At 40.0% G+C, this 26965-nt stretch overlaps 1 protein-coding gene across 1 annotated transcript in view; it reads right to left on the reverse strand.

The window, feature by feature from the left end:
- Positions 1 to 572: 572 nt before the first annotated feature.
- The window catches only part of hs6st3b (heparan sulfate 6-O-sulfotransferase 3b), a gene marked incomplete at both ends in the record, with an annotated part of 49342 nt that continues 22949 nt past the window's right edge, over positions 573 to 26965 (reverse strand). Inside the window, one exon of the mRNA XM_079231301.1 lies at positions 573 to 1341. Coding sequence (XP_079087427.1) covers positions 573 to 1341 — 769 coding nt within the window. The remainder of the gene's footprint in view (positions 1342 to 26965) is intronic.

Here is a 26965-nt window from a genome sequence, read left to right on the forward strand (position 1 = left end):
ATTTGTTTCATTAACTTTAAGTCACAGTATAGTAGATCTTTTGGAAATTCCGCTCCCAAATTGCACTATAATGTTAACGTGTGACATGTAACCATCAGTTCCTCTACATTAACTACATCATTCAAGTGGTTTTGTACCAGTTGGAACAAAGGCTTCAATGAAATTCATTGATTTTACTTTGAATATCAAAATTAAAAGCATTGCAGTCTATGGCAGCTTCTTTTGATTGTTTCTTCTTCTTCTTTCACCTCAGTTTACTGTCTTATTCAACCAATGAGAAATAACCAAGGCCAAAATCAAATGACGAAAACATTTATAAACAGCATTTAAAGATTTAAGACACCAAAGGGCACTCCAAGGCAGAGCTGCTGTGGGCTCACAGACTTGGCAGTTTTCATAAAGAAACAGCAGAGCACTCGGATTACACTGAAGCTGAGAAACAGACAGATGCAGGAGACAGATTAATGGTGAGGCAAAAAGAGAGAGACAGAGGATGTGCGAGAGAGAGTCAAAGGTTTAAATAAAGTCTGTGAGGAATCTCTCTCTTGCTCCTCCCTCTGAAGACCAAAGCCTCACCAACGGGCCACTTGGCTAGTGTAGTCCTCAGTGGTGGTGGGGAAGTCCCTTTCACCCCCTTCCTCTGGCCCTCCTCCCCTTCTCCCACCTCCATTTCCTCCCCCTCTGTGTTTGGGCGGCCATGGCCTGCTCTGCTCTTTTTGCTCCCTCAGCCAACGCCTCTCCTCGCGCCTCTTCAAGCGCACCTCCTGGTGCTCCCTCTGGCGGGTGAACTGGAAACGCTGGAGGAACAGGTCCTTCGCGTACTCGTATAACTGCACGTCCAAATAGTTGAGCTCCTCGATGCGTCTGCGCACGGGCTCGCTCAGGTCCACGTTGGCCGCTCGCGTGCTGTTGATCTGCGTGAAAGCAGCGATGAAGCGCAGGCTGAACGTCCGCTCAAACAGGTACTGCGTCTTGCGTTGAAACTCAGTGAGGCCGTAGAAAGCCATGTTCTTCAGGTTGCTCATGGCGCTGCTTAAAAGAATGTGGTTACGCTGGCTCTCGTTCATGGAGGACAGGTTGTAGCAGCCAACCAGGCTTAGGTCGGCCAGCATGCGGACCTGCCGGTTATTGGCAAGGTTGGACGGGCAGTTCATGAACTCTGTCAGGGTCACACCGGACCAGTCGTCCCCATTGTAGCAGGTGGGCAGCTCGTCCTGGGTCGGCGAGCGTCCGTCGCACATATGGAGGGCGGTCTTCCACGTTGCACCGCGCTGGACGTGTTTCCACTCGCTCAGGTAGCGGGAGACTGGGTCTCGCAGCATTGTGATGTAGTAGAAGTTCCTGCAGCCAAAACAAACACAGTTAGAAGGCTGTGAGCACGTCATCAACACAGAGGGCTGTCCTGCATTATGCTGACAGATGGTGACTTTTGTCTGTGTATGAAACTTCAAGGTTGAATGCTAATTGGAAGACCCAAATCCTCACTAATGAGCGTATTACTGTTGCTATGTGTTGCTTGGAAATTGCACCAGAGCAATGATTTTACAAAATTTAACTAGAAGTGTTTCCATTGCACAGATTTCTCCCACCTGCCAACATGGAGAATAATTGGGAATCAAGACATAATGGTAATCCATGGACATACAGAAAGTGAGTCAAACTGGCCCCACTAAATCCAAAACATGTCACTGTTTCTAAATAACGAGGTTGCAGCGATGTTGTCTCAAATGTGTTGCACTTTTAACTGGGTATCCTACCAATCCTTTGTCACCCAATCACAGCAGTTCGATGAGAACACACTTTTAGCTGGCATTTTGGTGGTAAATGAGTGCTATTCTTTCTTAAGCAAACTCCTCCCCCATAGAGCGACTATGTCCTCAATCATTTAAAAAGAACAGTCGAGACAGATATAGAATATAATAGATTCATATGTTTTTGCGAGCGTCAACAAAGGAACATTCAAAGAGAGGAGTCTGAAAAAAGTGAGGAAGGCAAACAAAAAAACTAAAAGCAAAATTTAAAATATTGCTGCATGGGTACATTCACATTTGATTATGGAGTTGGTATTTTTGCTTGAGACTGACAGCCCACACACAGGGGGTTTCATCTGCCCTTCATGCCAAGGTTGAAGACCTCCAAGGTGATCCACTCTGCTGAACCACAGGTATGTCAAAATGCACTCTGATGGAAAACAAATATTGGACAGGTGTTGGCCAGGTAAACCTTTCCTAAGGTGATGTCCTGTGAGTGCAATGTGAATATTTAATGATGTAAACCCCCTCCCCAGAGAACAGAAAGGGCAGATAAAGTGGAGTGTGGAGCTGAGATTTCTCACCGACTCCAAAGCCGCTCTCGGTGCTGCTTCACTTCTTCACAACACACAGTCTCAGTGGAACTAAAAGAGCTGCACAAACAGTCTCCTGTGCTTACACTTTCTTGTCCTTCAGGGTTGGATTCACACTGGAATGTGTTGCCCAAACTTCATACAGGTTATCTTGAAGGAGGGATATACTCTTGGCTTGGACACTGTGTTTTTTTCCACAACTACTTATTATTATTTTGTGCTTACCAGTTTTGCTAAATCAGCTCCAACACTGAGATTACACACATACACGCTCCTAAACCATGCCCATATAGCTGCCTGGAGTTCCCCAGAGGATGCTGAGTAGTCCGTGCAATGGCTTACCGGACACAAACACATTGAAGCATGACAAGAAAAGGATTAATCTATTAAATGGTATCATCACTTTCTAAATCATCTTAGATAATCAAATTCAAGCAAATTTGTGTTTTATTGCTCTCATGACAGGTGATGCTAGGCTGTTAATTATCAACACTTCTTCCCTGCAGAAGAAAATGCTGTGTGTTGTGTAAATGGCAGAGGGGGAACCTGTTCTCATACCAATCATGTGTAAATTGGGAAAAGCTATTTTATTTATTCTCAAGTGAAACAGTTTGACAATAAGGTGCAAAGTCACACTGTGGAAGGTGATATATGGAAACTTACTTTCAATTCCTGGCAAATCAGGTTCAATTTCAAACGTTTCAGTTGTTGTGGGCTGCTGTGCATCAAGGCTTATATTTGTGGCATACGTTTTGCTTATTTAACCATGATCAAACTATTTCTCGAAGCCCAAGAAAATTGCCCGACACTAACCCAAAACATGACACCGGTTTATATTAATCTGCCAGTGCATAAAGGCATGGCTCATAAATAGCAACATTACTGTATCAGACTGAACAAACCACAAGAATGCCAACATATGTCATGGGTGTATCTGGGGAAGAGTGGTCCAAAGAGTGGTCCAAAGAGTGGTCCAAAGTTACTCGACATGAGTAAGGCAAGAAGCTGTAATTACAGCCCTTGTGGCAGCAGCTGCATCCTGGCACTTTCTCCTGGAGTTGGCTGGCTGCAGATACATCCTCATTAGATTGTCTCTGGGACATAAACACATGCAGCAAGTGTTGTTTGAGTGCACTCAACATCCCCAAAGGTCAGCTGTATGCACCATCAGTGTCCAAATGCATCAGGATCAGTGGGTCTGCAGAGCTGTCTCCAGGAGGCTTTCTCTGAGTGATACAGATGGCTGTCTAAGGCTAAGGGGGTGTAGGGGGAGCGACAGGCTTCTCTTACCTCTGGCCTGTATTATCATCAGGTCCACTCTTATAGTCAATTCACACTCAATTTCAAAGGTATTGTGAAAAATGTCCACTGCTGCTTAACAGCAGTTGACACCACGACACGTACTGTAGAAAGCAGCTAGAATTAGACTTCTTAAATATATACAGTCATGGAGCCGCATTTCAACATTTCCCCAGAATATTTAAATGTGCTGGAGTCAAGGGTGAAATCTTTAGTCAGACTTTGGGGACACGTTTCGTAAACGCAAAGAAACACTGTTTCTCTGTATTTTCCGTATTGAGTCTTAAACAACTAGCTTAATGAAGGATGTATCAGTAAAACATAACACAAGTGGACAGAGCGATAAGGACCAGGTGACACAGACAATTCACACGCATGTTTAAGAATTCAACGTGTGAGTCCTGCAAGGCTGTTGTGTTCGCTGTCACTGGTTGATGAGAACACCGGACATGCAGCAGGTGTAGGGGGAAAAGCTTTCTTTGACCTTTGAGAGGTATTTGGTAAATGGTCATTACAAATATTTGGGGGACCATTTGAACGCCAGTCCCCTACTGCAATTACATGCTTGGTTGGAGTCAAGCACCCTGTTGAACTCTAGTTAATCATGGATCAATAATGGATTGGAGACATATTGCAACTCATTCCACCCTAGAATACTCATCTGTAATGCAGCAGCACCAGGAGAACAATATCACTGGGGCACAAACTAAACAGCAGAGCAGAGATTGAAGAGGAATTCAAAAGTGTGGATACAAATGGAAACTAAAGCAAGCAATGGTGAGGGGAGCAGAGGGCGGAGCTGCTGCAGACTATAGTGAAGGTTAGTGGCATCTAAATTGATGCATGTCATGGATATGGAAATAGTTTGATAAATACAGCATGTGTGAAAGCTTTTTTTTTGTTACATTTGAAAAACAAAAATTTGAGACCAAGAGAAAGATATTTGATATTTATTTGAACCACCAAATATATATTTTTAATAAGCTCTGTCCTTTGCTAAACTATTTAAGGGCAAACAACAAAACAAGACACATAGTATATAAGACTTCATGCTAATTCTCAGTAGGTTTTTAAATGTGCTCACACCAGACAACTGCCAAAGAAAGTATACTCAAAACAGTCGGCATGCCTGCGAAAGACATTTGATTGTGCTGGACTATATTCATCCACAATGTGATACACAAAGGAATAGAAGGGGGCTAATCACAGCTGGAAAGCATCCAAACTAATTGCAGATGGTAATGAAACTGCACATCAGTAGGCAAAAGATAACTGGCGGTAGCGTTCTGAAGTCACATTAATTAAAAGAGTTTAGTATGATTATTACCCCGTGTACTATCTGCTGAAAGACTATACAATGATGATTAATACATAATAATAATCTGTAAAATTCCAACGTTGTGGAGTACAGCGTCAACAGCCATGCTGGCGGCTCAGTGTGGAACAGCAGTGCTTTGAGCTAAATGCTAACGTCAGCCCGCTAACATGCTCACATTGACACTATTGACAATGCAAACCTGTTGATGAGGATGTTGAGCAGGTATAAAGTTTACTGACGTCAACTGCGAGTAGTCAAATACAGACACTTTGTCACGTGTCAAAAACAGGTGTTGAAACAGGTAATTGTGTCAACAAAGTTTTGTTGACTTATTTTGAATTATGTGACAAGTTGGGATGAGAACGTGTTTTTCATTCGCAGGGGGAAATTCATTTGTATACATTTCATGGCAATCCATGTAAAAGTTGTCAAGACGTTTCCCTAAAAAAGCATTGTGGGAACCTCATCCCAAAGATCACCAAAGTCATTACAATTCCTCTTCTGGGGACCTTGAATGTCTGTGTATAATCTCATGACAACCCTTCCGGTGTATTGATGGACAGACCAACATCCATCCCTGGAGACCTGCCACTTGTATGGCTAAAAAACAAGCAGCTCCCTGTGACTATGTTCACTAAAACAGCCCCTAAATACACAAAGGGACGTTTTTATCCCCAGCCAATGTCAGAGCAACAGACAACTCTGTTTTAATTGCCTGTAATTAACTTCAATGACACAATTTCAGCCCACTGCTTCCCACTGATTGCATACTGCTGTAAGGGTCATTGTACTTTCAGCCTGAGTGTTTGGGAGAAGATAACCTGAATTCACTCATCAAGATTTTCATGTGTGGGAGTTGGATATCCTTGCAGGTGCTTGCGGGTGGCGCAGACAACAGGGAAAAGAAAAACAATATATCTGTGTGAGCCGGGCTGAAAGTTGTTGAGAGCAAAGGCTAACACAGAGAGCAGTAAATAAGTAAAGACAGACCGTGTCCCAGTACAACAATGCAACTGACTGATGTTGTTGGGATGTAGTGTATGTGTGTGTGTGTGTGTGTGTGTGTGTGTGTGTGTGTGTGTGTGTGTGTGTGTGTGTGTGTGTGTGTGTGTGTGTGTAGTCAGAGTTTGAAGCAGCTGCTTTTGTGTCATGTAGAACTTCTACCTTTGTACCGTCTGCTGACTTCTTTGATTTATCCTCACAATGTAACAGGCTTGATCTCTCTCCATTGCTTCTCTGCAGCCCAGAAGCATTAAGAAAAACTATTTTTTAAACACTTTTTTACTGTCATTCTCTGAGCTTATTGCTTTTATACAGTAGAACAGTCACAGTCGCGAGAGGCGGGCATGACTGTGGATGACAGATAACATCACAGCTACATGGTAATGCAGGAAAACCTGATTCATGTGCAGTATATTTATGTGCATCTAATCAAAGAAAGCTGTAAGGACGATAAATGAGTGTATACAATTTAAAGTCTATTTAATTATGTTCTGTTGTTGGCATTTCTATTTTATGCTTAAAGTCTTGCTGCTGTCCCTACAGTATACACTGTTTTGTTTATTCCTCTAATGGTTTTTTGAGGCTCTTAGCATAATAAATTCCTTTGTTCTTCCTTTTAAACGAGACTTTCTCTTTTTTTGCGGCATAACATACAAGAGAGGTCCCTGACCAGATTCAAGCAAGAGACATTACAGTTACGCGCCATGCGTCTGGGACCACTAAGCCACCATAACATCCCAGGATTTACCATCAATGCAATTTAGAATAATTAAAGGCACTGATGACAAATTATCTCAGTGAGCTTCTTCCTACAAGCGAGTGTTGCATGAACACTACATTTTTAGTGTTTTGGGTATTACACGACTGTACTGTTTTCTCTGTGCTGATCTCACAGCTTTGACGTTCAGAAGTTTTGAAGTTCAGTTGGAATAATGTGTCACATATTAATCATGATTCAGCAACATTGAAATAAAAATGTGTTGACAAATGTGGCGTTTTGAAAGTCAACTGATCAGATAAAAGGCGAGCTAGCTAGCTAACTACTGCAGCTACCTCATGAATAGAAACAAAAAAAATGTTACAAGAATGGATGAGATTAAGGTCAAGTTGACTCACAGATATAACAACTAATTTTTCTTTCAGCTTTGTGAGAAACGTGAACTGACCCAACCACTACCATAGTTTCTGTGTCAACCGAAGACGATACGTCACTTGTTTGTGACGGCAAAACAAGAGCAAAGCAAAACAAGATAAGGCCAATAATCGGCTAACATGAACACAAGGTCCGGCTGAATAAACAAGGAGAAATTATCTCATTATCAGGCTAATTTTCAGTGTTAATAATAAATACATACGGTTGTTTTTCTCACACACTTTAACCTCATTATTTGACTTACATTATTGCTCTAATAAATATTGAATGTTAAAGATAAATACTTATGACTTGACTGCAAGTTTTCAAGGGCTCGAAAGAAGAACAAAAAACTGTCACCCTTTTAAAAAAGTCCACATTAACAAGTACTGCTGTTAAATAATTCTACTGGTAATTAAACTTGCATTTCCACGGCCACTTTACTGTATGATTTCTGACAAAACTAGCACAGAAGTTAGTATGCAGCAAAACAATGTTGGTCACAAAATATGGCTGAATGAATTATAGTTCATGCATTCAGTATCATCACTAAAGAGGAAAAATAAACCAAAGGCTGAGATGGATCTTTCTAGAAGCACAGAGTAAAGTACACCAGGAGGATGGGGCATTCCTGTAGTTGTGCACCTCACTTGACTCCTGACCTTTTCTCCACTCGGCTTCTCCTCCATGTCCTACATTAGTGTTAGACATTAGTGTTCCCTCCGGATCCATAACCTTTGCTTAAAGGTTGTCACATTAATCATGCTGCTGATTTCACTCGTCAATCCTCCTCTCCATCTCCTGTGTTTATCTCTTGCTATGCTGTGCATCATCTCTCCTCACTGCCCTCCACTTCAGACTCCGCATATAAACAACCATCACTCTCCTTCTTCACTCCTTGTTTTTTACGGCCTGTTCCATGCGGCTCCTCATTCAGGTATATCATGGCAATGATGAAAGTTTATGAGAGCGGAAGGCAACATGGTGATGTCTGATTGTATCTCATCAAACAATTTCAGGCTGGTATGGGTTTTGTATTTTGAGATTTGAAATCAAAGACTGGAACATGTTGCATGCTGCTTGTGAGGAAAACAGTTTTTTTAATTTAGAACCATGGTGACCATGAAGTGTATTACAAAACAGGGCAGCTGAGGGAACTGAGACAGTTTATATAACGTTATCAACCTTGTCTCCAAGAAAGTACGTCCAGACAACTAATTTACAATAGCAAAGTTTAATCATGATCTTTATTGACATCATGTTGATAATTAACATACAGTATCTGGCAAGATGCAAACATTTTCCTGTTTAATAACATCATTTTTTATCTGTTTCAGACAGTATCCTCTCATAGTGACATTATGGGACTTTCTAAATGTTTTGTAATGGTTTAGGCATTGACAGCATTTGGGTAAGGTTCGGGGAATATTGCGGTCTGTTTTAATGCAGAAAACATCTGCAATTCATTGAATAAAATGTTAATTTAAGGAATAGTTCACCCACAAACTATATAAATATATATATATAGCTTTATGGGCCCAGAACGTTTTATTACATTTTTTTGCTGTCTTTCATTTGGACTCCATTGAAGTCTGTTTGCACCTGAAATGCTTTATTTCTTTCGAGATGCTCCGCTGTCCTTCACGCCACTCAAACAAAACATTTTTTTCTGGGACCATAGAGAGCCTAATGTGTTGAGTACTTCATGCAATTTACATAGTTTTGGGATGAAAAATATCTCTTTAACAAAAGCCATAATCTTTTCCGAACTTGAACCAAAGTGCTTTTGTTGCCTAAACGTGACCCCAGATATATGGAGCACTTCATTCACAAAAAAGAGTTACCACTATATAAATGTAGTTTCTAGAAGAAACGATTAAACCTTATATACATGACTAAAACTCTCCAACGGGGTAGTATCTGTTTCTTTTGCCCCACAGCCCCCAAATATGATCTGAGCAGTACATCAAAGTCATGTTGTTGTAGCCAACAGCAAGAAAGAAAAAGAATATGTGTATGCTACTGGCACTGCCCTCAGCTACCTCAGCTTTCAGTGATATGTATATAACATATATATATATTAGAGAAATAAATGACAATCATCTCACTTCTTACAATATGTGAACTTTAAGCAACATTTGAGGACCCGCTGAAGTGCTTTTTGCTCTGCCTGGATTAAAGGGTAGGATACTATGGTTTTACTATCAGTGTGGCCATGCAGTCTGGGGCGAGGCTCTGTAAATATACTCCTATTCAGAACCAGCAAGTGAGAAAGTGCCAATACTAAGCAGAGTGAGAATAATGGTTACATTCATCGGCATACCAAACGGCCGTAACCATTTCTTTCCATTAGGTTAAAAAGCTGAAAAGCTTTCCAAAATGCTGTATGCCCACTTCTGATTGTGTATTTTAAGATCTAATATGACACTGAACGGCTCCAGAGGGAAAAGCAGAACGAGCCAGATCAAAAGACACAATCAGATCCCAGGTCTCGAGAAGAGGTTTCAATTTACAGCTTCCTGAAACAAAAAAGAATAACCTCTGATGCTGCAATCCTTTTATTATATTTTATTCATCGTTTATTTCTGCCCACTGTCGTGCCAAGGACAAATGTTCAGACTTAGCTTTTTTTTTTTAGATCAGCAAAATAACTTAATCTTCAAAAGAATTCCCTACACAGAAACCTTTTTTTCTTCTTTGGGTTCAGTAATATTCAAAGTCTTGTAATATATTTTTTTTTACAAAAAGTACAACATACAATACATCCCAATGTAGAGCTGCTTCAAAGTAAGACTCTGATCTGGACGAGTGTCCAATTCAGTCTACACACATCAGACTACACAATAATATAGTATTGACTCATTATTTACTGATACATCAGGAAACTTAAAATAAATAGACAATAGTTTCCTCTCATTTAATAAAACATGAAATACTGTCAAACGGTGCCTCACTCCCATTTTCCACACTCAGCATGTATTACTTGACAACCCTACAAACCATGACACCTATTGTAACAAATATGACGTGATATAAATGAAAGTGCAGTAAACCTTATGGTAATTATGAGCTCTGACAAAGATTGATCTTGGTTTCTATATGCGTCCGAATCTGCATGTAGAAGAAAAAGGAAATTGCTTTGGAATAGACGAATGTTTCTCATCTATTCAGCTGCTAATTGTGACGCCCCATTTTCTGTGAAAAAGAAAGTGTTTGAGGATGCCTTTGCATGTCCTTGGCGCTTGTGCCTCTAATGTTTTGAGGCCTTCTACAAAGCTTTGTGTGCTATATACAACCAGTAGATCCTGCATGTTGTAAGGTCAACAAATGTAAGGTTTAACAGAATAAAAGACACTCAAGGTCCATATGTTAATTTTCACTGGAGCTTTCATCCCCATAACACAGTCTCCTCACAGCAGAGGGAGTTTGCTCAGTCAACACAGAGGTGGCTTAGTTGTGACCACATGATATACTTTTCTGCATTTAACCCATCCTTAGCAGGAGCAGTGGGCTGCTGAGAGGCACCCGGGGAGCAACAGGTTCAGTGTCTTGCTCAAGGACAGTTCAATATGCAAACTATGGGGAGACCAGGGATCGAACCAGCTACCTTGTGGTTTCAGGACGACCACTACAGCCACCCCACAACTGAACAAACTCCATTCACTAGAAAGTGGCTTTTGAGTTCAGATTACTTTGTCATATACCATAATCTATTTGCCCACATCGCAATAAGTAGCGATCGGACAAACACATGTAGCTACATGTAGATGTAAAAAGGGTTAAGAGTAGAATTGATTTGGGGATTTGTGCCAGTATTAAATAACTGCTACCCTTTGCTGCAACTGTCACAATTGTTTCTGATGTTACTCGCACCAAAGGAATCATCAGGCATCTTCAGCAGTGTCGAGTCATTCTTGATCAAAAGAATCCCGCAGTATGAACATTTGGTACAGTCTGACTGTTGCACTGAAGCAAATTTTTGTCACACAGATCATTTTTGAGACACGCACTTCTGCGTCTTGTTCATTACAATTTAAATATTTCCCAGCAGAGACTTCTGCTGTGCTTCGTCACGTGGCCGTCAGAGTGAATCCTGATGCTGCAGCCCGTGGCCCCACAATGTGCCGGGGAACATTTAGTCGTCTACTTGACATTCACCGTCTGCAAAGGCTTTCATTTGCACAAAAATCACTGCGTATGAAGGCAATTTAGCTCTCTCATTAAAAAGACATAAACACCTCGGAACTTAATGGCATCTCACAGTAAAAGAGAGAGCCTTTAGAGTTTTACGAGTACATCTTGAGATTGTCACACGCTAAAAGGGGACGAGTGGGTATCGGCTCAGCGTTGACTTTCTTCGCTGTTTGAATGAAAATGGCCAACAACCCATGTCATCCAGCTATTTATGTGTGAAGTTCTGCAGTATTTAGGCGTTGTGTGAGGTGTTTGGCAAAAGCTTGTATTTTGCAACAATCACTTTTAACTCTTAATTGTGTCTGCGCAGATATAATGTAAAAACGACAGGAGGTGCACCTGTATCATTGCAATTTCAATCAACCACAAACCAGCAAGTTATGTTTTATTATCTGCACCTTTCATTATAGACTCTATCACAGGGCAATAAAGCAGTTCAGTTCAAGCTCCGTGGGAAGAATCCTCTGAGCAGGCTGGCTTTTTACAGGGTACAGGAAGCATTAACAAACGCATTTGATTATAATTCATCTTGATTAGTGCATCTTTTACCACTTTAGAGATGCTACAGTAAGTGTTATGTGCTTAACCGTGTGAGAATAAAGACGTGAGAACTACATCACGTGAGAAGATGTGAAAAGAGAAATGACTTCTTGAGGTGAGGACTTTCTCCTTCCCTGTGATCTTTAACTTCATGAAAAGAGACATTTATATTACCAGCTTTAAGACCCTTGAGGCTTATGAGAACCCTCCTTTATCAGCCCACTTTATGTACTGTAACATTTCCAAAGCAGAACATTTAAAACAATCGCAATATGCCACGATAAACAGTGCACTGTAGATTTATTTAAGTTGTTCATACTGTTGTTTAATGTCTTTCAAGTGGGATTGTGTGGCCAGCCTTTGCCTAAATTCTCTCTTCGCCATCTCTCGGGTGAGGAGATGTTCTTGGTCTGTGAAAGCTAGCGCGTTACTCTGCATGCAAGGTCTCTGCGGTGCATCTGTGCATCTCTGCGCTGCCCCGCTTCTCTCAGACAAGATGAGAATGAGACGGGAGACATGCATTATTTGTAACCGATACCATTCCTTAATGGTGTCTGCACTCCCCATGGCGGCGCATAATGGACCGTTTTTGAGGTTCTCGGCATCTTGTTCGACTTTTTGATGGTGACGGAATGGGGACAGTGTGTGTCACCTGGGAAGAAACGAGAAGAACGATGGGACCTTTCATTTACTTGTCAGGAAGCTGGCATTGCTAGCAGTTGACATGATGTGCATACAAAGAGTGCTTGTACCGGGAGTGGCGGAAACAACAAGGGGAGAATTTGCCCTTCAAAAGGGAAACATTTATTTTTATCTTGTCTTTTATATAACAGAAACAATACAAATTTAACATGTTATATAAAACATACCTAAGCTCATTTAATAAATAACTGTTAACATGTCTCACACCAAGCATCATTAAAGATCCTTAAAACTATTTAAAGAGGAAATGTGCTGATTTGACACATTATAGTCTGTTTATAGGTTTGGGGGAGTACTGCTGCAAGCTTTTTGTGGCTCCAGAGGGAGCTGCGCAAAGTCAAGTGACGTCACTCAGAGCGGAAGACTATTAGTTTGAAAATAAAAACAAATCTGGGAGTGTGGAGTTAGGGAATAAGTGAATTTACCAGCCCGCTCTTTATCACCTGATTGGGGCCCGGTGCTACTTTGAAAACGTTTGAATGGGGACAAGCACAGTTGTAAAGAAGGGGGGCAAACTTTAAAATGATAAAATATAATAAAAAATAAACGGCACATTATTTTTACTTACATTGTTCATTCAATGGTATAGATGACTATCAAATAAAAAACTTGAACAAACATTCTAATATGAAATAATATTAATTCAGATTCAGATTTCAGGGGTCACCTGACCTCTGGCCCCAACCCAGCTAGAGACTAGTGACTAGCATAACGCAAGCATAATGAGTTACATTGTGTTTAATGTAGGTTTTGCATGAAATAAACGTGTTCAATTACCTATTTCTATGACTGTTGGACTTCCTGAAGCTAAGACAACAATGTAAGCAGCTGACAGAAAAATGTCCTTGAGCTGAGACACAAGAAACCACTTCTGTTATTGCGCCGATGGTACACAGAAACACATACCGCCTGAATATGGAGTGAAATCTTAGGTAACTGACAGCTTTATCTGAACCAAACGTTGTTGGAGGAGAAATCCACACCCCCTGCTCAGATGAAATACGCTGCAAGCCTGGTCAACCCAGACCTCCTTGCTTTTTATGCTCTCTGTGATGTTAAGGCACCCCGCCGTCTGGCACAAAGTTCTGATTGACAAATACAAAAATGTGACCTTGCTGCAATGAGCAGCAAGCATATAAGAGCAGGGAGGGGGGAAAAAATCTTTACCAGGGGCAAGACCTAAATTACAAGCTGTATGCTTTGGGAAGAAGGATGAATGCACCTCTAGAGGAATCAGCTGAGGATGCGGCTCCAGGACGACATCATCTTCACTCAAATCTGAATGGCTGCGTATCTTTAATGAGATCTGTCATCTCATTTCAGCTTCTGGGACGGCACCTGTTTGACCTCCTCTGCTCCTCAGGCAGCAGAGAACAAAGATTTAAGTAGCACTTAAGCGGTGTTGATACAGCTCCATAACTGTGCAACAATCACAATAGATCTCAGATGCTACTTCCTAACGACATGGTGTGGTTGAAATGCACAAATGTAACTCTATTTACTGCCACTTCTCAGTGGGGTGATTGGATACAAGTGTGTCTCTGCAGGAAAATGACTGCACAATAACTGTACAAGAAGTATACGTTAGACAGGAAATCTGACTGTCCTTATACATTGCGAAGTGACTCCCTGCTGTCATAAATGCTTTTCTTTAATTTGAGACCAATTAGAAATTGCAATATGACAGCACAGCTTCAATTACATTAATAGTGAAAATCCTCCTGTCTAATTATGCCCTCCTTTTAATCTTGCTCTTTCAAAGATCTTTCCAAGAGACAGCAGAGGAGGAGACAAGTCGTGTACTCGCATGGTCTATGAATTAATTACACAGCTAGAGGAGAGACGCAAGTACACAGGCTGGCAGTGGAAACCACAGTACATGTCACATCACATAACACAGAGCTGGAGACACTGAGAGCTTTGCATGCAGCCACGAGAATCTCAAGTCTCACCGATACTTTCACGCACACATCTTTTTTCATCCTCTCAGTGCAGTCATTTAATGTCCCCGAAATTTCATTTAAATGCAGCAGTAATTGTTTTTATCCTCTTTATGGAATTTAATTTTCATCATCACCATCACCATCACCACCACCACCATCATCATCATCGTCATCATCGTTGTTGGAGCAATACATATGTCTCTCTTTGGGTGAATAAAAAGTAGGAGGGATAGGGAATTATTAATGATATCATCAACGATCCAAAAGCACTGACATACAAATCTAGTGATACTACTTCTTATTACTGTAACTCTACACACTGTTTTTAGGCCTGGCTTAGGTTTGGAAATGTCAGTTTGTCGGTCCGACACTTCTGAAATATTCCAACTGCCATGAAATGTGGGGCAGGCCTCCAGAGGACGTTGGTGATCCGCTGACTGGTTCTCTAGCGCCACCAGGAAGTTGATCTTTAAACATTTGTTTGTGAAACCATAGGATGGATAGCCAGAAATGTGGTCCAGACATTCATATCCTACTCAGCGTGGCTTCTTATAACTTTGATGATCCCTTGATTTTACAAAAGTAACTATCACAATCTGAAGCGCTTTTATTTTAAATGCTTACTGACCCAGATTAAGTTATGAGGAATACATTTAATCAAGAGCAGTGGAGCTGATATTGATTCTATGGTCATATTATTTTACCCCAGGTGACTGGGTAGTCAGTTTTATTTGAGATGCACCGGCCGAGCGCTAAAGACCTCTGTAAGGAGGAATATATATTTTCATGTTCTTTTCACAAATACCATAATGTTACGATTAATAAAACTTGCTCTTTCATTAACTACATTAGTGGCTTTAATAATGGTACATACAATTTTTAATTTCTTTTAATGCACATTTCTAATGGACAGACTCCAAGCACGAAAGAGGCTTGATATTGAAATGGCTCTACTTTTGCTTGATTCTTCCATTATAATCAGCAATGGATATTTGAAGCTCCCACACGCTACTACTTTGGACACAGAAAAATACAGATTTCCAGCGTTTTAACTTAATATAGTCTTCAAGATTTGGTCTCCCCAGGTGATTCCTGAAGTTTTACATTGTGATGAAGTGAGTGCCTCTTAAATATTAGTGTAGCTGAGTGAGTCACAAAGATGAGGCCGATTATCTCACTTTCTGAAGCTCATTTTAGTCTCTGCTTGGCACAGGGGATCGAGCCAGCAGCACTGGAAAGGTTTTAACCATGGCTATAATCCCTGCCCTGCTGAGAGAGAGAGAGAGAGAGAGAGAGAGAGAGAGAGAGAGAGAGAGAGAGAGAGAGAGAGAGAGAGAGAGAGAGAGAGAGAGAGAGAGAGAGAGAGAGAGAGAGAGCTATGAAAAAAGCTGGTAAAATGAAAAAGATTAGAAGATGTAATCAACTTTAAGGGTGTAAAACACTGGAACTGTTGTCAATTCAGAGAAGGGATTAAAACAAAGAGTTTTTCAAGTAAAAATGTCAAAGTCTCTTGCATTTATTTACTATTTATTCTTAGAAATAGTAAATACATTTATTTAATTATAGCATGAACCATGCTTGGCATTTTTAACCTAATCTTGATTGCAATGACATCAGTAGATGGGGCTATAAAATACACAAAACTCAACAAGAAAATACATAAAAAACTGAGCAAATGGACAAAAGACAGACAATTAGCTGGAGCAGTGCTACAAAAGCCAACTTTAATAAATGTTTATATCTAAAGATAGATAGATCATTTATTGGGGTTGCATACTCGCCACTGTGTCTGTGCAATTCTATCACAGACTCTCAGGATTTAGTCTCATGGCTCAGAGCTTGCTTTCATCACTAATATGATAACTGCAGAGTAAATTATTCATCAGCGATAACTGCTCTCATGTTTAAGGAACCATAGCTATGATCAAATAGTGATGCTTTCTGCCAGCCAACTATGTAAAAGCCTTTGATCATTCCAGTGAAAAAACTCATGTAAACGCATGTATTCCATACAGTAAGCCATCCTCTTAACACCCGGTCTTTCTGTGACATGAAAACTTGAAATAGTAATGAGATGGGTTTTGCTATGAACTGCATGTGAAGATGAGAAGAGCGCGCGCGGGTCGTTCTTCACTTTTTAATTGAGGTATAATTCACTGTGCATTCCTAACAGCTGAGTTACTTAGGAAGATTACTGAGTTGTATACAAAAGTGTACTCATGGCATAATATTGCAGTATTGCATTAACTGTAAGATTTATATATGCATTTGAAAAACTTCCTTTTGAATTTTGAGGTAAACAAGATATGTCTACAACCATGTTGTGCAAGTCACTTGAAAATATAAACAATTACTCATTACACAATACTTAAAAACTAATTAAAAAGTACTAATATTCATTGGTTGTTAGTGCTCATCAAAGGTGTGTTCAACATGTCAGAAGCCACAGACCGGTTATCCTGAAAAGGAAACATTGTTTTATTGAGCAGCCGGTCTACAGTAATGCTTATTAATAGTACTAGCAATACTAGTACCAGTTTAATTAATAGTACTAGCACTACTCAAACTAGTAGCTTAATTAATAGTACTAGCACTAATAGTACTATCTTAATTAATAGTACTAGCACTACTAGTACTAGCTTAATTAATAGTACTAGCACTACTAGTACTACTGGCTTAATTAATAGTACTAGCACTAGCTTAGCACTGCTAACTGCACACAGCATGCCTCAAGTCCCATTCAGGTATTATTCAGGGTTCATACACTAGCTAGCCAGCTAACAAGGCAAAGCATGTCGCCTACATAAGTCTGAATTTGAGTGAGGCCAGCTATTTCTCTTTTGGTGGAGGCTAACTGTAGGGCTGCAACCAACGATTATTGTAATAATCGATTAATCAATTGATTATTTTTTCGATTAATTGATGAATCGGATAAAAAAACAAAAAAGCATTAATTTCCAACCCTTTATTCAAAAACAGAAGTGACAGTGCAAATTCACAGTGCAAAACATGTTCAGAAAGTGCAAACAGGTTGCTCCTTGGACATCCCGGAGCTGTTAATTAAAAAAATAAAATATAAATGGACTAACACTAAAAACATACACATGTATGCTTTACATCTGCCAAATCTGAGCCCTTTTTACTGTAATTGATCTCCTTGGAGCAGAGGCTGCATTTAGCATATCCTGCTTTATCAATATGTATGGAACACTGGGACAGTGGGAAGCTGTACTGTTCCTCTCACGTCTGTTTGGACCTCCACCTTCCTTAAACTCTTTCATTCACATCATCTGATCAATATCTCGGCCTCTTATGACCACGAAATCACGTTGTTGGCTAAGCCTAACTACGTGATTTGCTTCATTCTACTTTGAGTAAAAAAATAAAAACCTGCAGCCAGATCCGCCGGTGTGCCAGTTTAACGCTAACGAGTGACAGCGTGAACTGAACCAGACCGGGGGGGTTACGGCATGTTTCATCACGATGCGCTTTTTTACAAGCAAGACTGAACTCTAACGGAACATAAAGTAACTTTAACGACAATACACAACCCAAACACGTTAGCTGACGTGATAGCAAGCTGACTAGCTTCCATTAAAAACATGTTTGAGGGAAATGAAGACGCTGTAGACATCTTAACGCTGATTGGCCAAGCTGATTTGACACATCAAAGATATTCTATTTTTGCGAAGATCACGACCTCAGCTTTTCTCGGTGTCTCACTCCAATCTCAGACACGCTGGTAGGCCAGTTGCTTTGCTCCGCTCTTTTTTTTTCTCCGCGACACAACGAATCAATAATGAAATTCGTTGCCGACACTTTTGATAATCGATTTTATCGATTCGTTGTTGCAGCCCTAGCTAACTGCCCCCACACATCTGCAGGCTTTGCACAAAACTAACATGTCGGCGACAAGTCGTCTTGGTCCCCGGTAGGCCCGGTAGGAGACAAAGCTATAATCAATTGTCCAACGTGCACTGAACTGAATCTCAACAGTAACAAAAACGCAGCAGTCCACATTGAAGTTCACATTGTAATGTTATCAAATTTAAAACTGTAACCCCTTGCTGAAAAAAAGCAATCTGTAACATGCTACTAAGGAAAAGCAAATAACGCTAGTCTACAAAATCTGCAACTCAAACAAGCTCCGACACAATTGTTTGCCAATCAATCATTGCATGTGTTTCTTATTAAATTATGAGTTTAGACACCACCATGATAGCAGAAAAAGTCCTCTCTAGAAACATTAAATCAGTATTGTACAGTGACATGAAATCTACAAAAGCTTGGTTATGGCTCCGTGCCCATCTCCCTGGCACTGAGCGAACAGGATGTGCAAGCTGAGACTCTCATTCTGGTCAAAGCAGCGACCTTCGGCCTGTATTTACAGACACCAAACTTATCTTCAGTCTGTCAGATCAGCGGGTTAATCAAACAACAGACAGTTATTTGGAACTGAGATGGAGAAGAATAAATTATTCACAACAGTGACAGACTTTCTGTAGAGAGCAGGCACTGTTCAGGATCAAGGTGGTGGCATGGTGTGAGTATGTGTGTGTGTGTGTGTGTTTGTGTGTGTGTATGTGTCTGCAAATTGTCGTGTTTCTCTTTAATGGATCAAAATAAGCTTCTTTCTTTGGTTGGAATTAAGTAATTTTAATGATTATACTGACTCAAGAATCCTCGAGAGTTATCAGCAGAATGGGTTCTGGCATTCTCTAAGTGTGATTGACTGAAGTAGGTATGAGAAGCATTTGTAGAAGGGCAAGGCCTTTTGCGAGCAGAGACTTTTAAGGCTGAGAATCAGGGTATTAATTTGATTTAACACACGTAAAATAGCCCCCCAAATATAATAATTAAAAACAGACATGACTAAAGCGATTTTCTATGATGAATACTTTCCTTTTTAACTGAACTCAAAATCTTATAAGTACAAGCTCAAGAATTATTAAGAGATCTCAGGGCGTACTGTATATAGCAGCCAATCTTAGAGAGCTATACAACAACACAGAACACACCAAAGAACAGCAAAATCATATAACGCACAATGTTCACAGTGATGAGAATACTGTAAGACTTCCCGATCATTGCAATATGCAAAGTACTGAATAAAATGGAAAAGCAAGAGGATGTAGTGGAAGTCTCAAGTGGAAATAACTGTCTGTATCTAATGAAATATTCAACAGGTTTATTTCATTGAGGTCCAAGACGTTTTTTTCGATACACTTGGCCTCTGACTATGAGTCAAATAATTACCATGTCAGCATTATTCGCAAAGAAAAAACACTCCCAAGTGGTGCAGCAAAAGTACAGTTTTGACTACTTCTTTGGTTGATTTGTTCATGATTAAATTATGCCGGTAAAGGCAGAAAACACTGATCTTGTCTGGAAGACAGCGTGTTTGTCGGTACTGCGGTTTCGCCACATTAGGCAATTATTCATAAAGGCTTTGATGTGGGGTGTCAGACTGACGGCCGAGCAGACTCAACGCTCCGCTTTGCTCGACTGACTCCATCAGCCCCAAACCATTGAGCTTCAGTCAACCATAGCTCCAAACTAGTTCACCATTTTCTGCCAATCCTTTGGAGCTCACAGATATAAATAATACTGTTCTTTTTTGGAACAAGAGAAACTAATATGGACATATCATTTATTTTTAAGAAAATATTACATGCAATTTGCCTTTTCATTGTTTAAAAGCTTTGACTGGTGATTGGCCTGCATGTATGCAGAGACACACATACTAGTCCACCAGTACACACCACATTCAAACTATTGGTCCTCCTCAGAATGAATTGTAATTACTAAAGTGATGCTCTGACTTTTCCATTTAGCGATATCATCAGGTTAAAATGTCCTATCTACTGCATCCATTTAAGGTTATATGTTAACACAACTTGACCTGTTTAGTTCCTCCATGTGTAAAACCTTAAATGGTTAAGGCAACACATCTCCATGAAATTTGTCTCTACATATTTTTTCTCGTATTTTTACATATTTATTTTTTTAAGTACACACAAAAAAGGTGCTTGTTAAGGTTAAGGCTGCTAAGGCAAAGTTAAACTATATCAACATACATAAACCAAGAACAAAATATTTTTTGCAGACTTTTGTTTAAAAAATGCTGCAGTGAGTTTGTATTCATCTAAAACCATCGCAAAGGATGACAATAGTTTGGCCTGCAGACATTTCTGTATCTTTAATGAGTCTCATCCCCTGCAGTGCTGCTTGTTTCATTCATGGTGGGAAGAGTGTATCATTAGAAATAAAAGTCAGACAGTTAAAACTGCTCTTCAATCAATAACTGTGTTAGTTCCCAGCGAACAGTAATCTTTGTACCTCTTGCTAATGTTTAAGCATTTGGGACTATATTCTGCCTGCTTTCTGTTTGCCGTTTACCATCTGCAACATTAAAGCATTAAAGCTGGTGTTATTTTCACCTTCTAGGTCTGTGTGTGAGTCATCATGGCGTAATGTGTTCCTGGAGACACCTACTGTAGCAGGAACTACCACAGAGACAGTTTTCAGTTCTGCCAGGTGTGTCTGTCTGTGAAAAGATTTTATCACAGCGATAGCGTCGCAACTCTGCAACTCTGGAACTCTGGAACTTTGCAAGTGTTTAATTGAGATCAAAACAAAGGTTGAGTTTGAAGATGGGTGTGGTTTAAAGCAAGGGTGCAGCAAGTTTTACACTTTACACCCCTGGTGTCACAGCTGGTGGAATCATATTAAAAGGTGTTTCCTAATTTCAGTTTTTAATTACTATTACATGAATAAACAGTGTCAAAAGTGAGTGAGACTGTGAACACTTTTTATGCAGAGAGTTGATTGAGGAACAGCATTTTTTGGGCCTGTAAAGCAATCCTGTGTGTTTAGGTATTCTCTGGGGTTATTATAACCACATAGGTTGATTTTGTCACAGTGATAGACAACTGAAGATAGTATTTCCATGATGAAATAAATTAATGGCACCACTGATCTCTTGTTTTGTAAATGGAATTCTATTGATTGTAAAAAAAAAAAAAAGTGCTATCTGGGCTTTAAATGGCTTCTCTATCTGTTCCTCACCTTTTTTTTCTCAAGAGTCTGCAATTGTGAAATGAAGCCTCTGAAATCAATATGTGCCACAGTCAATTTTTACTCATTATCATCAAGATCCTGGGTATTATTAGGAGTCAATAGGAATGCCTTCATCAACAAATACAGGAGTTGCACATTGTGACCGATTCAACTCATAATTAACACACGAGATCTCTGCGGATATGAGCGCCCACGGTAAAATGAGAGTAAATGAGGAAAACAGAAACTTCATCTTCATCTGCACTCACAGTTTCATTGTGTTTCAAATGTACACATGTGTAATTTCTGTTCCAGTTAAGGAGGATAACAAAGTTGTAAGGGAATGATTCTCCTCCCATTCCCCCATTAGTCAGGATAATAAACATGTGCTGTCAACAGTTTTCACATTATCTGTCTCTTCAGGAGAAAGTAGCTCTTATGAAAATCTCTTTTTTTATATATATTATTTTTCAATGCCGTGAGCACCACAAACAACATTCCACAAACCTCCATTATGTTGGGGTGGAAGCAAACCCATATCTCAAGCAACAAATACATCCAAAATGGCACAAGACACCACTGAACATATAAAGGGACTGAACTGTCTCTTTAAATGAAGATAAGATAACATGTATGTCAGATACAGTTCATAACTCAGAAATATGCTTGAAAGTCAGCTCAGCATGTAATCTTTATAGTCCACAGTGTGACATGTTGATGTAAAGTCTAATGTCTAATGTATAATTTAATGGATGAGTCCCATTCTCTCTGGTTCTTTATCAAGGAGCCTCTTTTCCAGTAAACAGTCAATAGTTCATTTATTTTCTTTTTTAAATAATGATTTAATCTTCTTTGTGTGGCACAAAAAGGTAAGTATGGTCAGATAATCATGGAGTAATGATGGACTAGTCACACAGTATGATGTATCGCTTTTCTTGAGGGGGAACAATAATAGTAACTTGTGTAATTAGTAAGTTGTTACAACCTTCTAACTTTTTCTTTACTGACTATTTACAATTTTGTGTAATTGTAAAGTGTAACCAATCTTTTTCGTAGAGTTGTTCTTTGCTTCAAGCTATAAACCCTGCCGGGCTGATCTCCTCTTCTTTGGCTTGACTCAGCTGTCACAACAACAAAACAAAGCCAACGTTTCCACCTCTTGTTTCTGCTGTAGTTCTGTCCCAGGGGTTGTCCGGGTCAGGGGAACATGGCGGCAGCACTGTCAAATGCCACAGGGTTGGAAAACCTATCAAACACCTTTGTTTTGAGAGTTTCAGCATCTGACACCCGGGTCTTGGACATACTGTGTAGTGTATGTCAGAGTGGAAGCCTTTACAAAAACTATTAGAGGTGCTATCTACAGCCCATATTGAGGTGCAGGGATATTTCATTACTTGACTACAACTATATTGGCTCAACCCAAAGACTGGATGTCATCTAAAGCTCAGTTTAATAATAAAAAAGAAAGATAAAAAAAAGATCCTGCCTCCAACTCCAATCTGCATTTTAAAACACCATCAAAATAATATCTTGAAATTACTTTTAAACTTTGAAAACTGTCATTCGTGTCTCTCCAAATCCAATATTACAGCAGGCATCGAGAAAGAGGATCAAGAGAGCAACCTTGGTACACGATTTTCCATTACATCCCAATATCGCAGTTAATGAGTCCAATAAGCCTTTGAAGACCTGATTCCAGCTGTATTATTGATGCTACAAATATAGCTCTGCCGTATCAGTTAACAAGAGATGTGAGCTACGTATCTGTCACAGCACATTTCCCTGAGTTAAATTGAGAAAGTAGAGGGCAGATTGATACAAATAACTACTGTTTCAATTATTTAGACTCATCTTGGTGAAATGAAGATTGTTCTGTCTTCATTGTGTTGCCGTTAGACTGATGAACTTGGATGAATGACAGAATGCATATTTAATGTCTGCATATTACGTTATTTTCCTCCAGCTATTTACCTGAAATTGTGTTCAAGGATATTTCCCCCTCTACTCAGAGCTATGGAATACTTAATAACATAACAGATTCATTGGTGGAAATCTGCTCTTTGGGTTACTTCAAGGCTTGCTAAATGATCTCCCTCTGGTTAGGTAGTGAGGCGTTTTTCAACAGAGGACCCTAATCCTGCTGTGAACGTGTTTACTTAGCCACCATTCATGCAAAAGTACCCTTGAGCAAGGCATATTGCTGCGTAGACACTGTGCCCCGATCTTGTTGTTTGGATATTCTTTTGTATAAAGATACATTTTCTTCATTGTGCTCATCCTGTAAATGTAATATTACAGCTTGTCATTGTAGCTCTTTGTCTTTTCACAGATCGTCAACACAAAGAAAATCACACTCTGCACAGCATTTACCTCAATTGCAGTGCAGACTCTGATTGGAGATTTCAAATTGAGTCATCTGAAGAAAACATTCTCAAGTTTTATCACAATGATGAGAAATCTGCTCCTGCTGTGTCTGCTCGTTCTCAGTGTGAACAAATGCAGAGGCAGAAAGCGCTTGGCGTAGGCACCAGGTTGGTTATCTGCGCAGCGGGTTCAGAATATGGTTCATCTTCTGACATTCTTGCCATTATAAATGAAAGTGAGGATGTTTTGGAGTAATATAAAGGCTGACTTTGTAACATCCTGTTAATTTGATCGAATTACTGTAGATGCCTGACCATGGAGAATACAATAGTATAGGTAATTTTATTATGATAAAAAAAAAAAAAAACATTTAAATGTCCCTTCTAAACCAGATTTTTGTCCTGGTTCTATTTCACATCTGACCCACAGAGCCTTATTGTTTAATGTATGTGGTAGTGACACCACCACAAGTTGTTATTTGTGCCTTGTGGTGAAAGTAGTTCCTGTTTGAGTACTGCAGGATGTTCCTCTCTCCTACACTTCACAGAGCAAAACTTAAATGCAGTTTTTAGGTCAATTGCTCTCAAAGTGGATCTTGTATTTCTTCCAAAGCACAACCAATAATTACATTCAATTCAACCTTTTCAATATTTCTTCTTGACAAAGTACATGCCACTTACAGGGATAATGAGCAGAGCTGTTTAAACCAGTTGTTGATATATGCTTAACTGTCTCAACATACTCTCAACTGACTGAACAAGTTGACTCCGCAGGACTGGAGGTAAGGGACTAATGAGATTGGAATAATAGCTTTGACTTATGACCATGTTGCATTTCTTTAACCTCAGCCCACACTGCCATCTAGTATCTGGGGCTCCTCCGCCAATTACTGCTTGTACGGTATACTACTGCAATCTCTGGGAGGATATGAGGTCCCTGCCAGACGTGGCTCAGGATGACAAGGCTTTCTCGTGTATTGAACATCCAGCTAATCCATCTCCTCATGCCTCATCTTCTCCTCAGGCTACCTGGAGCTCAAAGTGCCGAATGCTCAGACTTATTAGAGCAGTCCTCCGAGGACCAGATGCAAAATAAGAAAAATTCGGATCCTTTTTTGATGTATGTGCTGCACACCGTATCTCACCACATCTTTCCTGGTGAGAGAAGTCGTCACCGTATTCATAAGAACGCATGAATTTCTCCACATTAATCTTATACTATCTGCCTCTGTTTTCCTGTTTTCAGCTTTAGAAGCCATTTCTGCATGCGCTTTGAATATGTATTTAGCAAAATGGGACATAAGGACAGATGTGGTGAAGGATGAAACGACCTACTGTAATGTCTCACTCATTTCCTCTGTGCTGCAGTGCCTACATGGAGACAGATCCAATATAGACTGATGTAGCATTCAGATAAAAATCAAATAACGAAGCTCCATTTCACAACAATGTCCCACAGGCAATATTCAGGGAGAGCAATGGAGGCGTTTGTAAAGTTGGAAACGAGAGAGCTGGTGGCACTCTGAGTGTCCTTGAGTGAGGCAGGGTTACAGCTCTCCATCGCTAATTACCACATTGAGACCATGCTGCTCTGTTTGACACTTCTCTCCGCAAAATGCTGAGATATCGACACGAACACTGACACATTCAAAAGGTAAAAATACCACTATCGTCAGAAAAACCTGAATAATGAATAACCCAGGCAACAAGTTGTCTCAGTGAGATTGTATCCTGATAAGGTTTTTATTTCCATTTCAACCGCAGGGTTAATGTCTTTTGCCAACCCCATTATGATTATAAATGATAAACTACTAATTTGCAACAGCAAATACATTTTGAAGGAATACTGCACAGTTTAGGTTCATTATCAACTAAATGAGGAAACATTAATTAAAGGTACAGTGAGGAACCTTTAGCTGGTTATGAAACAGTCTCAATGTAATCCTGATACCTCTTAATGACCAACATAGGTAAATGAGACCATCAGCTGGAATATTAGCAATTTCTAAAGTCAGTCTTTATGCATATCTCCCGTCAAGAAATCAGATGAAATCATGCATATTCACCAGAAACCCCTTCAGCTCAGACTCCAGAGGGGCTGCCGGGGTTTACTGGCAATGTTTACTGGCAATGTATTTCATTTGTTTTTCCCACAATTGCTCATAGAGGCCAAAGCATGACTGAACCTTTTTATCGTTATGTTTAGGCACTTGAAAGGAATAGTTCAGCATTTTGGGAAATACAGAGATAAAAGATTGCTACCACATTCATATCTGTCCATTAAATATAAAGATCCAGCTGATTAGATTAGCTTAGCATAAAGACTGGAACCAGGGGTAAACAGCCGGCATGGCTCCGTCCGAAGGTAAAACATATACTTATTTGTGTATTCTGTGTTCATATACTTATTTCACAATTTCTGTGTTCTCATCGATGTTTACCACTGTTACCATTATTATATTACTTACCCTCTCTGAATGTAAGAGGAAATAAAACAGGAACAGTTGAAGAGTATAAGTACTTTGCTCTGACGTACGGCTTCAAGCCCCAGACCACAACGGGATGAGTGGCACAGCAGGCTAGATATCTGATTCAGTCTCTCTCTGTATCCTGCTCGAGCCAAGCTGAACCCCACAGCTTTCCTAAAGCTCCACTTTGCCACGAATTAAGCCTTAATGTGACTCTTCTGTCTATTGATTTGTTCGCCATGCATTTCCTGTCCTGCTTTGATGTCATTGTGGTGTCAGTGTTTGGAAGATTCCAGATAAAATTATGGAGGGTTTTAGCTTTTAAGCCTGTTATTTCAGGGGATTATTCGGCCGCAGTTGAATTAACATTTTTATTCTTTTTTTGGCCACAAACTGGATTATGTGACTCTGTTCTGCAGAGGCGATATCAAATGCCCATCGCTGATATGCTACTGCCATGAACCTCCAGCACTGTGGAGGAGACCAGTGCTGATTGAGTCTGGGGAGAGCTCTGTGTAGAGGATTTCAGCAGCTTGGCCGACCAGCTCTGCAGCACAGTATAGTAAATACTGGGCCTCAGAGGCGGGGATCGGAACAAAAT

This window comes from Taurulus bubalis, assembly GCF_910589615.1.
Source record: "Taurulus bubalis genome assembly, chromosome: 15".
Classification (NCBI taxonomy): domain Eukaryota; kingdom Metazoa; phylum Chordata; class Actinopteri; order Perciformes; family Cottidae; genus Taurulus; species Taurulus bubalis.